Genomic DNA, 12,722 nt, shown 5'->3' with positions numbered 1-12,722 from the left:
AGTGAGGTTAGGGGAGGCCTGCATTTGGAGTGGGGTTAGGGGAGGCCTGCGTTTGGAGTGCGGTTAGGGGAGGCCTGCGTTTGGTGTAAGGATAGGGGAGGCCTGTGTTTGGAGTGGGGTTAGGGGAGGCCTGCGTTTGGTGTGAGGTTAGGGGAGGCCTGCGTTTGGAGTGAGGTTTGGGGAGGCCTGTGTTTGGAGTGGGGTTAGGGGAGGCCTGTGTTTGGTGTGGGGTTAGGGGAGGCCTGCGTTTGGAGTGGGGTTAGGGGAGGCCTGCGTTTGGAGTGGGGTTAGGGGAGGCCTGCGTTTGGAGTGCAGTTAGGGGAGGCCTGTGTTTGGTGTGAGGTTAGGGGGAGACCTGTGTTTGGAGTGAGGTTAGGGGAGGCCTGTGTTTGGAGTGAGGTTTGGGGGAGGCCTGTGTTTGGAGTGGGGTTAAGGGAGGCCTGCGTTTGGAGTGGGGTTAAGGGAGGCCTGTGTTTGGAGTGGGGTTAGGGGAGGCCTGTGTTTGGAGTGGGGTTAGGGGAGGCCTGTGTTTGAAGTTAGGAGTTCATGTGTTTGTTGTAATGTTAGGGGTGAGTTGCATTCTAAATGAATTTGTCTAACTTTGTTTTCTGTCTATAGACTGATGCAGATGATGACCTTGTTGGCGATGCTTGTGATAATAATCAAGACAGGTATGTCACTGTCTTTTAAACTGCACATACTGCCAGCTTATGGTCTCTGTCTTTCTCTCTCTGTCACTCATTCACTCACTCACTCACTCACACATCTCTCTCTCTCTCTCTCTCTCTAGTGCACACACACACACACACACAGACACACACACACACACACACACCCTCGCTGTGCAGTTTAATATGATTCCATAGTTTAATATGATTCCATTTTCAATCTCTGTCACTGGATAGTCTGACTAATACCAATAGTATTAGTAACAATTTTCTGATCATTTGTCTCGTGATCCATTCTGCAAAATCCATTGGTCTGTGCCATCAAAGAGTTCAGTATGAAGCCTAATTGTAATGCCTGTTTTTGTGGAACGTGCTGCTGATAGTTTCTACCTAATAGAAGCAAAAATCTTAGGTAGAGGATTACCAATTATGCACTTGCACAGGGTTTAATGTAGACAATAAGTTGCATACACGTAATGAACATCTCATTAGGAAACCTCCTCCAATATCTACAGCCCCTGTACACATGCAGCAGATGTAGTTGAGGAGGGAGAAAGTTTTCTGATTAATACCTTTTAAGTTTCTGGCCTAATGACTATTCATCCTAACATCTTCCTCTGCACCTACACGACCTCCCACATGCTTCCTGCCGGTGTCTGCTCTTGTTCTCATTCTTCCACTACTCCACCCACCATCATGACATGATTCCTGTTCCTTGTACACCTCCACTGATCCATTCTTCCCTCTTCTGAGCATTGATTTTCTGTTATCTTTTGTCTACCATTCCTGCAATTCCAATTCAGGTGCCATTTCTGTTCCCGTCATTATTTGTTTTACTCTGACCATATCTTGTTTTTTGCATACATGTCCATTTTGTGTACGTCATAATGAATGTTGACTTATTTTTTCACTATAATGAACATTGACCATTTTGTGTGCATGTTATGAGTTGTTGACTGCTGTTCGTGTGTTGAGAGTGTGTTGCTGGAAAAGCACAGCAGGTCAGGCAGCATCTGAGGAGCAGGAGAGTAGACGTTTCAGGCAAAAGCCCTCCATCTTAAATATACTGAAAAACTGTGCTCCTATAGTTCTTTGTGGCAATGAGTTCCAAAGATATTCAATCCACTGAAAGAAGAAATTCCTTCTCATCTCAATCTTAAATTGGCACCCCTTTATTCTGAGACTGTGTCCTCTGAGCCTAGACTCTCCCTCTCAGCATTGACCCTGTCAAGCCCCTTAAGAATCCGATGTGTTTCAATGAGATCACCTCTCATTCTTCTAAACTCAGACAAATAGTGTTCCAATCTTTGCTCATAAGACAATCCTTCCGTAACAGGGATCGTCCGAGAGACCCTTCTCTGAACAACCTCTAATGAAGTATCTTTCCTTAAGTAAGGGGATCAAAACAGCTCACAGTCCTCGAGATGTGATCTCACCTTGTACAGTTACAGTCAGACTTCCCTACCTGTATACTCCAACCCCCTTGAAATAAGGGTCAACATTCCATTCACCTTCCTGAATACCCGCTGCCCCTGTGTTACAGCTTCCTGTGTTTCATGCACATGTACCACCAAGTCCCTGTATATTACAGCTTTCTACAGTTTTTTTATCCATTTAAATAATATCCTGTTTTTTTTTCTCCCTTCCACAATAACAGCTTTGCATTTTCTCACATTATATTCCATTTCCCAATGTCTTGCCCACTTAATAATCTCCCACGATCACTCTGTAAATTGTTTTTATCCCTCTTGCAACCTGCCTTGCCACCTATTTTACTGTTGTCTGCAAATTTGGCTACAGTATATTCACTTCCTTTCTCCAAGTCATTAATATTTATTGTAAACATTTGCGATGTCAGCACTGACCCCTGTGGAAGCCCATTGTCATGGGATGCCAACTGGAAAATGGGGAAACAACCAATTCTGTATTGGTGATTGTGTGGTGAGATAGTGATCATTGTTTGTGTATGTTATGGAGATATTAAGTATATGTGTCTGTAAGTAATGGTGAGATATTGACCATGTGTGTGTCTGTGTAATGCTAAGATATTATTGTCTGTGTCTGTGTGTATGTAATGGTGAGATAGTACATAAAACAGTACAGGTTCTTCAGCCCTCAATGTTGTGTTGACCTCTTATCGTACTCTAAGATCAAACTAATCTGCATTTCCTTCATTATACTATTTGTCATGTGCCCATCCAAGAGTTGCTTAAATGTCCCTAATGTATCTGACTTTATTACCCTGATGGCAGTGCATTCCACACACCCACCACTCTCTGTGTAAAGAATCGACCTCTGACATCTCCCTTAAACCTTCCTCCAATCACCTTAACCCTCCTGATAGATATTCCTGCCCTGGGAAAAAGTCTCTGGCCATCCACTCTGTCTATGCCTCTTTCCATCTTGCACACCCATATCTTGTCCTTATTTGCTTCAATGAGAAAAGCCCTAGCTTCCTCAACCTTTCTTCATCAGACAATCCCTCCAGTCCAGGGAGTATCCTGGTAAACCTCCTCTGTACCCTTTCTAAAGCTTCCACATCCTTCCTATAATGAGGCGACCAGAACTGAACACAAATTTCCAAGTGTGGTCTAACAGGGTTCTATAGAGATATTGAGTCTGTCTGTGTGTGTGTCACCATATACAATGGTGAGATATTGACCGTGTATGTATGTAATGGTGAGATATTGACCATGTGTGTGTATGTAATGGTAAGATATTGGCCGTGTGTGTATGTGTAATGATGAGTTATTGACTCTGTGTGTGAGTGAGAGACAGAGACAGATGGTGAGCTGTTGACACTACGTGTGTATATTATGGTGAAATGGTGACTATTTTTTGTTGGGTTTGGGTTGTAGTGATGGCGATGGGCATCAGGACTCCAAAGACAATTGTCCAGAAACTCCTAACAGCTCTCAGTTGGACTCTGACAATGACGGGTTGGGCGATGAGTGTGATGATGATGATGACAATGATGGGGTTCCTGACTACGGGCCATCAGGTCCTGATAACTGCCGCTTAATCGTGAACCCCAATCAGAAGGATTCTGATGGTTAGTGACTCTCGGAAAGAGTGATCACAATATGGTCGAATTTCAGATACAAATGGAGAGTGAAATAGTATTGTATGAAACCACAGTGTTCTGCTTAAACAAGGGAGACTATAATGGGATGAGGAAGGAGTTGGCTAAGTTTGACCAGGAACACAAAGTTATATGGTGGAATGGATGAGGATCAGTGGAGGACTTTCAAAGAGATTTTCACAGTGCTCAAGGAAAGCATAATCCAGTCAAAAACAAGGATAGCAAGGGTAGGAAGAGCCAGCCTTGGATAGCCAAAGAAATAAAGGGAGGCATCCAATTAAAAGCTCAGGGTGACAAAGTAGTCAAGAGTAATGGGAAACAGGAAGATTAGGAAAATGTTAAAAAGCAACAAAGAGCCACAATGCAAGTAATAAAGAAAGGAAAGCTAGATTATGAATGCAACATAGCACAGAATATAAAAAAAAAGGCAGGAAAGGTTTTTATGAAAATATAAAACAGAAAGGGGTGGCTAAAGTGGACATAGATAGGTCCCTTGCAGGATGAGAATGGGTAATGCTGAAATGGCTAGACCTTGACTAAGTATTTTGTATCAGTCTTCACGCTGGAAGATGTATCGAACATGCCAAAGAATGATGTTAAAGAAATGATGGGAGGTGAGGACTTAAATTCAATTGTTATCACTAAAGAGGTAGTGTTGAGCAAACTTGAGGGTCTCAAGGTAGATAAGTCCCCTAGTCCCGATGGAATACATTCCAGGGTGCTGAAAGAAATGGAGGAAGTTACAGTAGATGTGTTAGTGGTAATTTACCAAAATTCACTGGACTCCAGGCAGGTCCCAGTGGACTGGAACACAGCGGATGTCACACTGCTGTTTAAAAAGGGGTGTGTAGGCAAAAGGAAGGTAACTCTCGGCCAGTTAGCTTAACATCTGTAATAGGGGAAATGCTGGAGGCTATCATTAAAGAAGAAATAGTGAGACATCTGACTGGAAAGGGTTCCATCAGGCAGATGCAGCATGGATTCAAGAAGGGAAGGTCATGTTTGACAAACTTAGTGGAGTTCTTTGAGGACATAACAAGCACGGTGGATGGGCAGGAACAGGTGGATGTTGTATACTTGGATTTCCAGAAGGTGTTCGATAAAGTGCCGCATAAGAGACTCATCCATAAGGTAAGAATGCATGGGGCTGTGGGGAATGTACTAGCATGGATAGGGAACTGGTTAACCGACAGAAAGCAGAGATCTGGGGTAAATGGGTGTTTCTCTGTTTGGAGATCAGTGGTGAGTGGGGTGTCACAGGGGTCAGTGTGGGGTGTCACAGGGGTCAGTGTTGGTCATATGTATAAAATTGATTTGGAAGAGGAGACCGAGTGTAACCTATCCAAGTTTGCTGATGACACTAAATTGAGTGGAAAGGCAAACGGTGCAGAGGAAGTGGAGGGTCTGCAGAGAGATTTAGATTTAGAGATTTAGATTTAGTGGGCAAGAGTCTGGCAGATGGAATACAATGTTGGTAAATGTGAGGTGATTCACTTTGTAAGTAAAAATAATAGGATTTAAAAAGGTGAAAGATTGCAGCATGCTATTGTGCAGAAAGACTTAGGAGTGTTTGTACATGAATCACTAAAAGTTGATTTGCAGGTGTGATGGGTAATCAGGAAGGCAAACGGAATATTGGCTTTCACTCTCATAGGATTGAATTTAAGAGCAGGGAGGTTCTGCTGCAATTGTACAAGGTGTTGGTGAGGCCACACTTAGAGTATTGTACGCCAATTCTGGTCTCCTTCCTTGAAGGAGGATATACTGGCTTTGGAAGTGGTGCAGAGGAAGTTCACTAGATTGATTCTGGAGATGAGGGGGTTATCCTATGGGGGGAGGTTGAGTCTCCTGGGACTGTACTCTCTAGAATTTAGATAAAAGACAGGGGATCTTATAGAAACATATAAAATTATGAAAGGGATAGATAAGATATAGATAGACAAGTTGTTTCTGCTGGCAAAACCAGAACTAGGGGACATGGCCTTAAGATTATAGGGTAGTAGATTTAGGACAGAGATGAGGAGGAATTGTTTTTTCCAGAGAGGAGTGAATCGATGGAACTCTCTGCCCAAGGAAGCAGTAGAGGCAGCCTCTTTAAATATGTTCAAGACACAGTTGGATGGATTTTTGCATGGTAGGGAATTAAGGGTTATGGGGATAATGCAAGTAGGAGGAGCTGAGATGATGGATAGATCAGCCATGATCTTAATGAATGGTAGAGCAAGCTCAACAGGCAAAATGGCCTACTCCTGCTTCAATTACTATGAAACTTTGTCTCAAACCAACTTTCTCAGCATGAAGTGGTAGTTTCTGGTGTATATTTCATAAAGTGCTGGGGTTTGAGGATGAGGGTTAATTGAGAGGTGGAGTTGAGGTTCAGTGATGGTGTGGAGGTTTATGGAATGCATGAATTTTTGGAGCAGGAGGGGGAGTTGATTCCCAGTAGCTGGGTCAGATAAGTCAGTGCCATTGTTTCATTCTGATGTGTGGCTTGTCCTTTATCTAGATAACGGGATTGGTGATGCTTGTGAAAATGACTTTGATAATGATGCTGTCTTTGACCAGTTTGATGTCTGTCCTGAGAGTGCAGAGGTCACTCTTACTGATTTCCGAGCCTATCAGACTGTCGTTCTGGATCCTGAGGGTGATGCACAGATTGACCCAAATTGGGTAGTCCTCAACCAGGTGAATTTATTCTTACTGCATCTCTTTATTTGTATTAATTCTCAGTCCCTCTTGCATGTTTGTGCTGCGGCACAGTGGGTAGCACTGCTGCCTCACAGCGCCAGAGACCTGGGTTCAATTCCCGCCTCAGGTGACTAACTGTGTGGAGTTTGCACGTTCTCCCCGTGTCTGCATGGGTTTCCTCCGAGTGCTCCGGTTTCCTCCCACAGTCCAAAGATATGCAGGTCAAGGTGAATTGGCCATGCTAAATTGCCCATAGTGTTAGGTAAGGGGTAAATGCAGGGGTATGGGTGGGTTGCGCTTCGGCGGGTCAGTGTGGACTTGTTGGGCCGAAGGGCCTGTTTCCATACTGTAATGTAATCTAATCTAATGTCTAATGTTTCTTTCAAATCTCTTTCTCTAACCTGTTAAAGCCAAGCCAATAGAAAACCTTTATCAGATCTCAGTCAAGACACTGCATGAAGTAGAGGACTACAAACTATGGGAAGTGCATTAAAGCAGCAAAGAGAGTTCAGTACAGATTTACTGAGGCGTGGAGTGGTAAAGAGGCTCAGTGGTTAGCGCTGCTGCCTCACAGCACCAGGGTCCCGGGTTTGATTCCAGCCTTGGGCGACTGTCTGTGTGGAGTTTGTACATTCTCCCTCTGTCTGCGTGGGTTTCCTCTGGGTGCTCTGGTTTCCTCCCACAGACCAAAGATGCACAGATCAGGTGAATTGGCCATGTTAAATTCCCAATAGTGTAGGTTATTAGTCAGGGTTAATGTCAGGGGATGTGTCTGGGTGGGTTACTCTTTGGAGGGTCAGTGTGGATTTGTTGGGCTGAAGGGCCTGTTTCCACACTGTAGGGAATCTAATTCTAATTCTAAACAAATGACTGTGCAAAGATCAGAAATTGTGTTTTGTTTAGCTAGAACATAGATTACAGGGTGATGTGACAGGACCATTTAACCATAGCAGAAACAGTGAATAGAAATAACTTGTTTCCAACTGTTTTTTGGAATGAGGGGCAACAAATATCTGAAAGAGTAGAGGTCAGGGGAAATGTTTACAGTTGTGAGGTGATGCAATTCTCACCCAGAGTCAGTGTTTGAGGTAATAACTGTTAACATTCCAGATTTGAGTAGACTGAACTGATTTGGTGGTTGAAAGTTAGGGAACAAAACACGTAGATGTGATTAGAACTGTTGACATGAGGGAAGGTTAAACACAGACGGACTGGCTTATTTCCTTTTTGTAAATAATGATTGTTTCATGTACAACACCACTGTCTATAGGGGGTGTTCAGTATTTGTGTTTATTCAGTGTTTTAGTGACTAGATGATGATTGTGAAACAACTTTCTGTCCACACTTTGAGCAGTGAATCCAAAATCTGATCAGTAATGACATATTAACAAAGGAGAAAGTGAGGACTACAGATGCTGGAGATCAAAGTCGAGAGTGTGATGCTAGAAAAGCACCATATATTCCTGATGAAGGGCGTATGCCCAAAACGTCGATTCTCCTGCTCCTTGGATGCTGCCTGACCTGCTGTGTTTTTCCAGCACCACACTCTCAACATGTTAACAAAGTACAAGCAACTTATTGAAACAACTCAAATTCCACATTGCTTGAAAAACTCAGCCTTTGAGTGGGTGACGGTGGACAGAGGGTGAGCATAGGGAGAAGGCAAGCACACAGCCAGTGTACAAACTTCCTGAACTCCTTAAAATAATTGGTTCATTTAATTTATTATAACTGATAGCCGTTTCAATGAAACATGGTCATTACTGACTTGATGTAGGTCTGAACGATGTAGAAGGTAAGACAGTATTGTTTCTGAGGGATACCAACCTAATTCCCCAGTTGGGGAACCCATGAGCTCAGTGGAATGCTGCTTGTAAACCTAATTCTGTGGTCACCCAGCATGTAGCGTAGGTTAAAATTGCCTCTTCACCCCCTATCCCTTAGGTTCTGCTTCCACTTTGATAAAGAACACCTCCATCTAAAATCAACTCTTCTTTAACCTGAATAAATCTTTATCTTTCCTATCTCCCCCATACCTTTACCAAGCTCATTTTATCCATAACACCTATTTTCTGCTGTTTTGGCTTTATTCATACTAAATCGCTCCTCACTCAACCTCCCATTCAGTCCCAGTTCAGTTGATGTTGCAAATGGTTCCCTCTCTTTACCTATTGCTCTTATCTTTAAAACTTGCTCCTCAAAATGAACAGCCTTTAACCCCTCTGTGCTTGGACAAAGATTACTACAACAGGCCATTCAGCCCACGAAGACTGTACCATTACATGATGCCTTTCTAAACTAAAAGACTTTTGCCTTTACATGGTCCATATTCCACTAACATCTAAATCCTGGAACATTAAGCTGCCAGTCTTTGTTCTTCTCTCTACTAAGTCTCTATAATAGCTATATCCTTGTTATATATATTATTCCAAGTTCAACTGCCTTACCTGTCATACTCCTCATGTTAAGACAAATGCACCTCAGACCATCAGTCCTGCCATGTTCAGTATCCCCTCTATGTCTGCCCTTCCTCTTAGTGTGACTGCTCTCAGTCTTTGATTCCTCCTTGGTCACTTGGCTTGTCGACCGACAGCTCCTTCCCCCCACCCCTTCCCCAGGGTCACACAAATTTAAACTCTCCTGACTGGCACTAGACTGCCAGGATTTTGGTGCCCGTCCAGTTTAAGTGCAGCCTGTTCTTCTTGGACAGGTCCCACCTGGCCCTGAAGACCTCCCAATGATCCATGTGTTTGAAACTGTTGCTCCTACACCACTTCTTTAGCCATATATTTAATTATACTCACGACCTAGCTATACTGGCACGTGGCATGGGAAGTAATCCTGAGATTGCAATCGTAGAGATACTGCTTTTCACCAAACTCTCAGAATTCCCTTTGCAGGGTCACATCTCTCTCTCTCTCTGCTGATGTCTTTGGTACCAATATGGACCACAACCTCTGGCTACCTTCCCACCCCTGTTCGTATTCAGATGCATGCTTGACCCTGACCCCAGGGAGGAAACATACTGTCCTGGGAGTGTCACTTGCAACCAGAGAAATGCCTTTTCTATAGAGTCCCCTGTCACTCCTGTCCACTTGCACTTCAGCCCTCCATGCTGTACAACAGCGGCAATCGTGGTGTCACCTATGTGACTGCTGCTTTCCCTGACAGACCATCCCCCGCCAACAGTATCCAAAACAGTACATACCAGTTTGACAGGGGAATGGCCACATGGGACTCCTACACTGCCCGTCAACACTTAACTCACCTTCCTCATGATCACCCAACTCTTCTCTGTCTATGCAGCTGTTTCTATTGTTGTGACCAACTCATGACATTCTCTCATCCTAAGGGATGCTCCATAGTGAGTCTATCCGCAGGTGAACACATTTCCTGCATATTTCATAGACACTGGTAATGTCCCTGATTTCCCACACATTGCAGGAAGAGCATTCTGTGGGGGAAAGTTCTCATGCCACTCAACTTTATTAACTGCAGACAACAATTCAGGAACTGACTGCACTAACTGAAACACTAGTCACCAAACTCAGGTCTCTTACTCCCACTCTATTCCTAGCAGACAACAACTATAAAAATTAAGCACCTAGTCTCCCTGCAGACACGATTCACTCAGTCTGAAAACCAGGTTCCTGAGGAGCCAAGGTAACACAACTTTTTGAGTTGTAATGTCACCTCCAGAGCTCCACTTGTACATTCAGCTCCACATTAACTCTGACTGACCCCGTTCCTCAGGTATTTACCCTACTGTTCCCCCCCAGGGTCACTCTGACTGACCCCACTCCTCACGTATTTTTCCGACTGTTCCCCCCCCAGGGTCACTTTGACCCCCCCCTCCTCAGGTATTTATCCTGCTGTCACACATCCAACCTCATCCCACATGCCGTTTGATCCCTTCTCAAAATCCACCAAAATTTCTGAACCACGCTGTATCTCCCCAATATCAGCCCCAGCACTGAACCCCATCCTTCTGCCTGAAACTTATTATATCCCCTGACCTGTGCACCCCCTCTCCCCAACCATTTAAAGCTCATCCCTCCTCTTTATGTTGGTGGAGTTGGATTCACTCAGCACTTAGAAGGATCGTTCTGACTGCATTCGTGATTAAGGGTACATTGGCCCATCACCATGTTGTTATGATGCACTCACTGAGCAATGTGCAGTTGTCAGAGGCCAGTTGGAAGATGCTTGGCAGTTCTGAATAACTGTCTCTGGACTCCTGCTGTCTATCACCATCAGTACAACCCAAATCTAACCCAACCTGGTCAACATCTCACCACTCACAAAAACACGATGAAAATCTCCAAAAGCCATGATGACATCTTTTCCACAACTCAGCTATAAATCTCTGGAACTGTCCCATAATATTCAAAATCCTAACAAAGGTAATGAACAAAATTCTCTTCAGCTACAAATATGGATCATTATTACTTCTCAATCTCTTGGCAACATTGACTTACATGATTTGACTTCATTCTTCAACAGCTGTCTCCCTTTTCCATGGAACGATCTAATTTTACTGATTTATCCAAATACAGGCACAGTATCTTCAACAATGTGTTCTCCACTTGTTGCTTGTTGTTGGCTCATTGGAAATGTTTTCTTGTTTTCTGACCTCTTTCTCATTGACCAGCTTGCTACCCGTTAGGTAACATTATGCAAAGGTTTCAGTTTGCAAAGGTACCCTGATAACGCCTTCTCTGCTGTTACACTTCAACATCTAATGTTGGACCAACTACAAAGCCCTCAGGTTAAACATTGGTAAGACAAAATCATCCCGCTCCAGCCTCCCAAGTATCCCTGACCTTGGCGTGCTCCTCACCTTCCTTCAACAAGCCCAGCAGGTCCTGGTGTTTCATAAATAATTTTTGTGTTTGTGTGACAGGGAATGGAGATTGTTCAGACTATGAACAGTGACCCTGGATTAGCTGTCGGTAAGTTGGTGTGATTTGTTCAATCAGTGAAATGTGATGTTAGCAACACAACCTGAACTAGACTGACTGAAAACAGAATGGTTTCATTGACCACAATCATCAGGGTTTTATTATTGAACTAATCTTGAAAACTTCTACATTAGAAATCCAGATGTTTCCCACATCCTGACAGGTCGATGTGGACAATCTTGAGGGAACTTTATACCGTATCTCACGAGTGCTGAGAGTGTTTGAAGTTTTGTTAGATTCGGCCCCAATATACATGGAATTTAACATTGCTCCTTTATAAAAGCAAAGATCGATAAAGTTAACAGGAGATTTTTGATTATGTTTTCATCAGCTGTTGTTTGACGCAACATCATTCAAACTGAGTGGTTGATGCTGTTGTAAGAAGATAATGTTGATCATACTATTCCCGCACTCATGTCCCAGGTTATACTGCGTTCAATGGTGTGGACTTTGAAGGCACATTCCACGTGAATACTGTGACAGATGATGATTACGCTGGCTTTATCTTTGGCTACCAGGACAGTTCCAGCTTCTACGTGGTGATGTGGAAACAGACAGAGCAGTTATACTGGCAATCTACACCATTCCGTGCAATGGCTGAGCCTGGTCTTCAGCTCAAGGTGAAACCAATGCACCAAGTTGTGAGAGATAGGCCTCTTCCTCCTCACTCAATAACTTGAATATCAGCGAGAGATGGTCCTGTTCCTGCTAACTCACCAACCTGAAGCTCAGTGATAAATAGACCTGTCCCAGCACTCCCAATAGCCAGAAACTGGGCGAGAGACAGGTCGTTCCCTGCACGCACAGTCACCAGAATCTCAGCAACAGTCAAGCTGGTTCTTGCATGCTCAGTAACCCGAATCTCCACAAACAGACGGACCTGTTCCTGCTAACTCAGTAACCAGAATCTCAGTGAGAGACAGACCTGTCCCTGCTAACTCAGTAACCAGAATCTCAGCGAGAGACAGACCTGTTCCTGCTAACTCAGTAACCAGAATCTCAGCGAGACATAGACCTGTCCCTGCTAACTCAGTAACCAGACTCTCAGCGAGAGACGGACCTGTTCCTGCTAACTCATTAACCAGAATCTCAGTGAGAGACAGACCTGTCCCTGCTAACTCAGTAACCAGAGTCTCAGTGAGAGACAGATCTGTTCCTGCTAACTCAGTAACCAGAGTCTCAGTGAGAGACAGACCTGTCTATGCTAACTCAGTAACCAGAATCTCAGTGAGTGACAGACTAATCCCTGCTAACTCACTTACCAGAAACTTAGCAACTGACAGACCTGTCCCTGCTAACTCAGCAACAAGAATCTCAGTGAGA

General features: G+C 43.9%; 1 protein-coding gene across 1 annotated transcript in view; it reads left to right on the top strand.

Moving 5' to 3' along the window:
• thbs3a (thrombospondin 3a) overlaps window positions 1-12,722 on the top strand; it is an 81,471-nt gene that overhangs the window by 61,592 nt on the left and 7,157 nt on the right. The window contains exons 16-20 of the mRNA XM_072548862.1: window positions 619-671; window positions 3,527-3,720; window positions 6,257-6,435; window positions 11,342-11,390; window positions 11,823-12,019. Coding sequence (XP_072404963.1) covers window positions 619-671; window positions 3,527-3,720; window positions 6,257-6,435; window positions 11,342-11,390; window positions 11,823-12,019 — 672 coding nt within the window. The remainder of the gene's footprint in view (window positions 1-618; window positions 672-3,526; window positions 3,721-6,256; window positions 6,436-11,341; window positions 11,391-11,822; window positions 12,020-12,722) is intronic.

This window comes from Chiloscyllium punctatum, chromosome 28, assembly GCF_047496795.1.
Source record: "Chiloscyllium punctatum isolate Juve2018m chromosome 28, sChiPun1.3, whole genome shotgun sequence".
Taxonomy (NCBI): Eukaryota; Metazoa; Chordata; class Chondrichthyes; order Orectolobiformes; family Hemiscylliidae; genus Chiloscyllium; species Chiloscyllium punctatum.
This window is presented reverse-complemented; position numbering and strand designations above follow the sequence as displayed.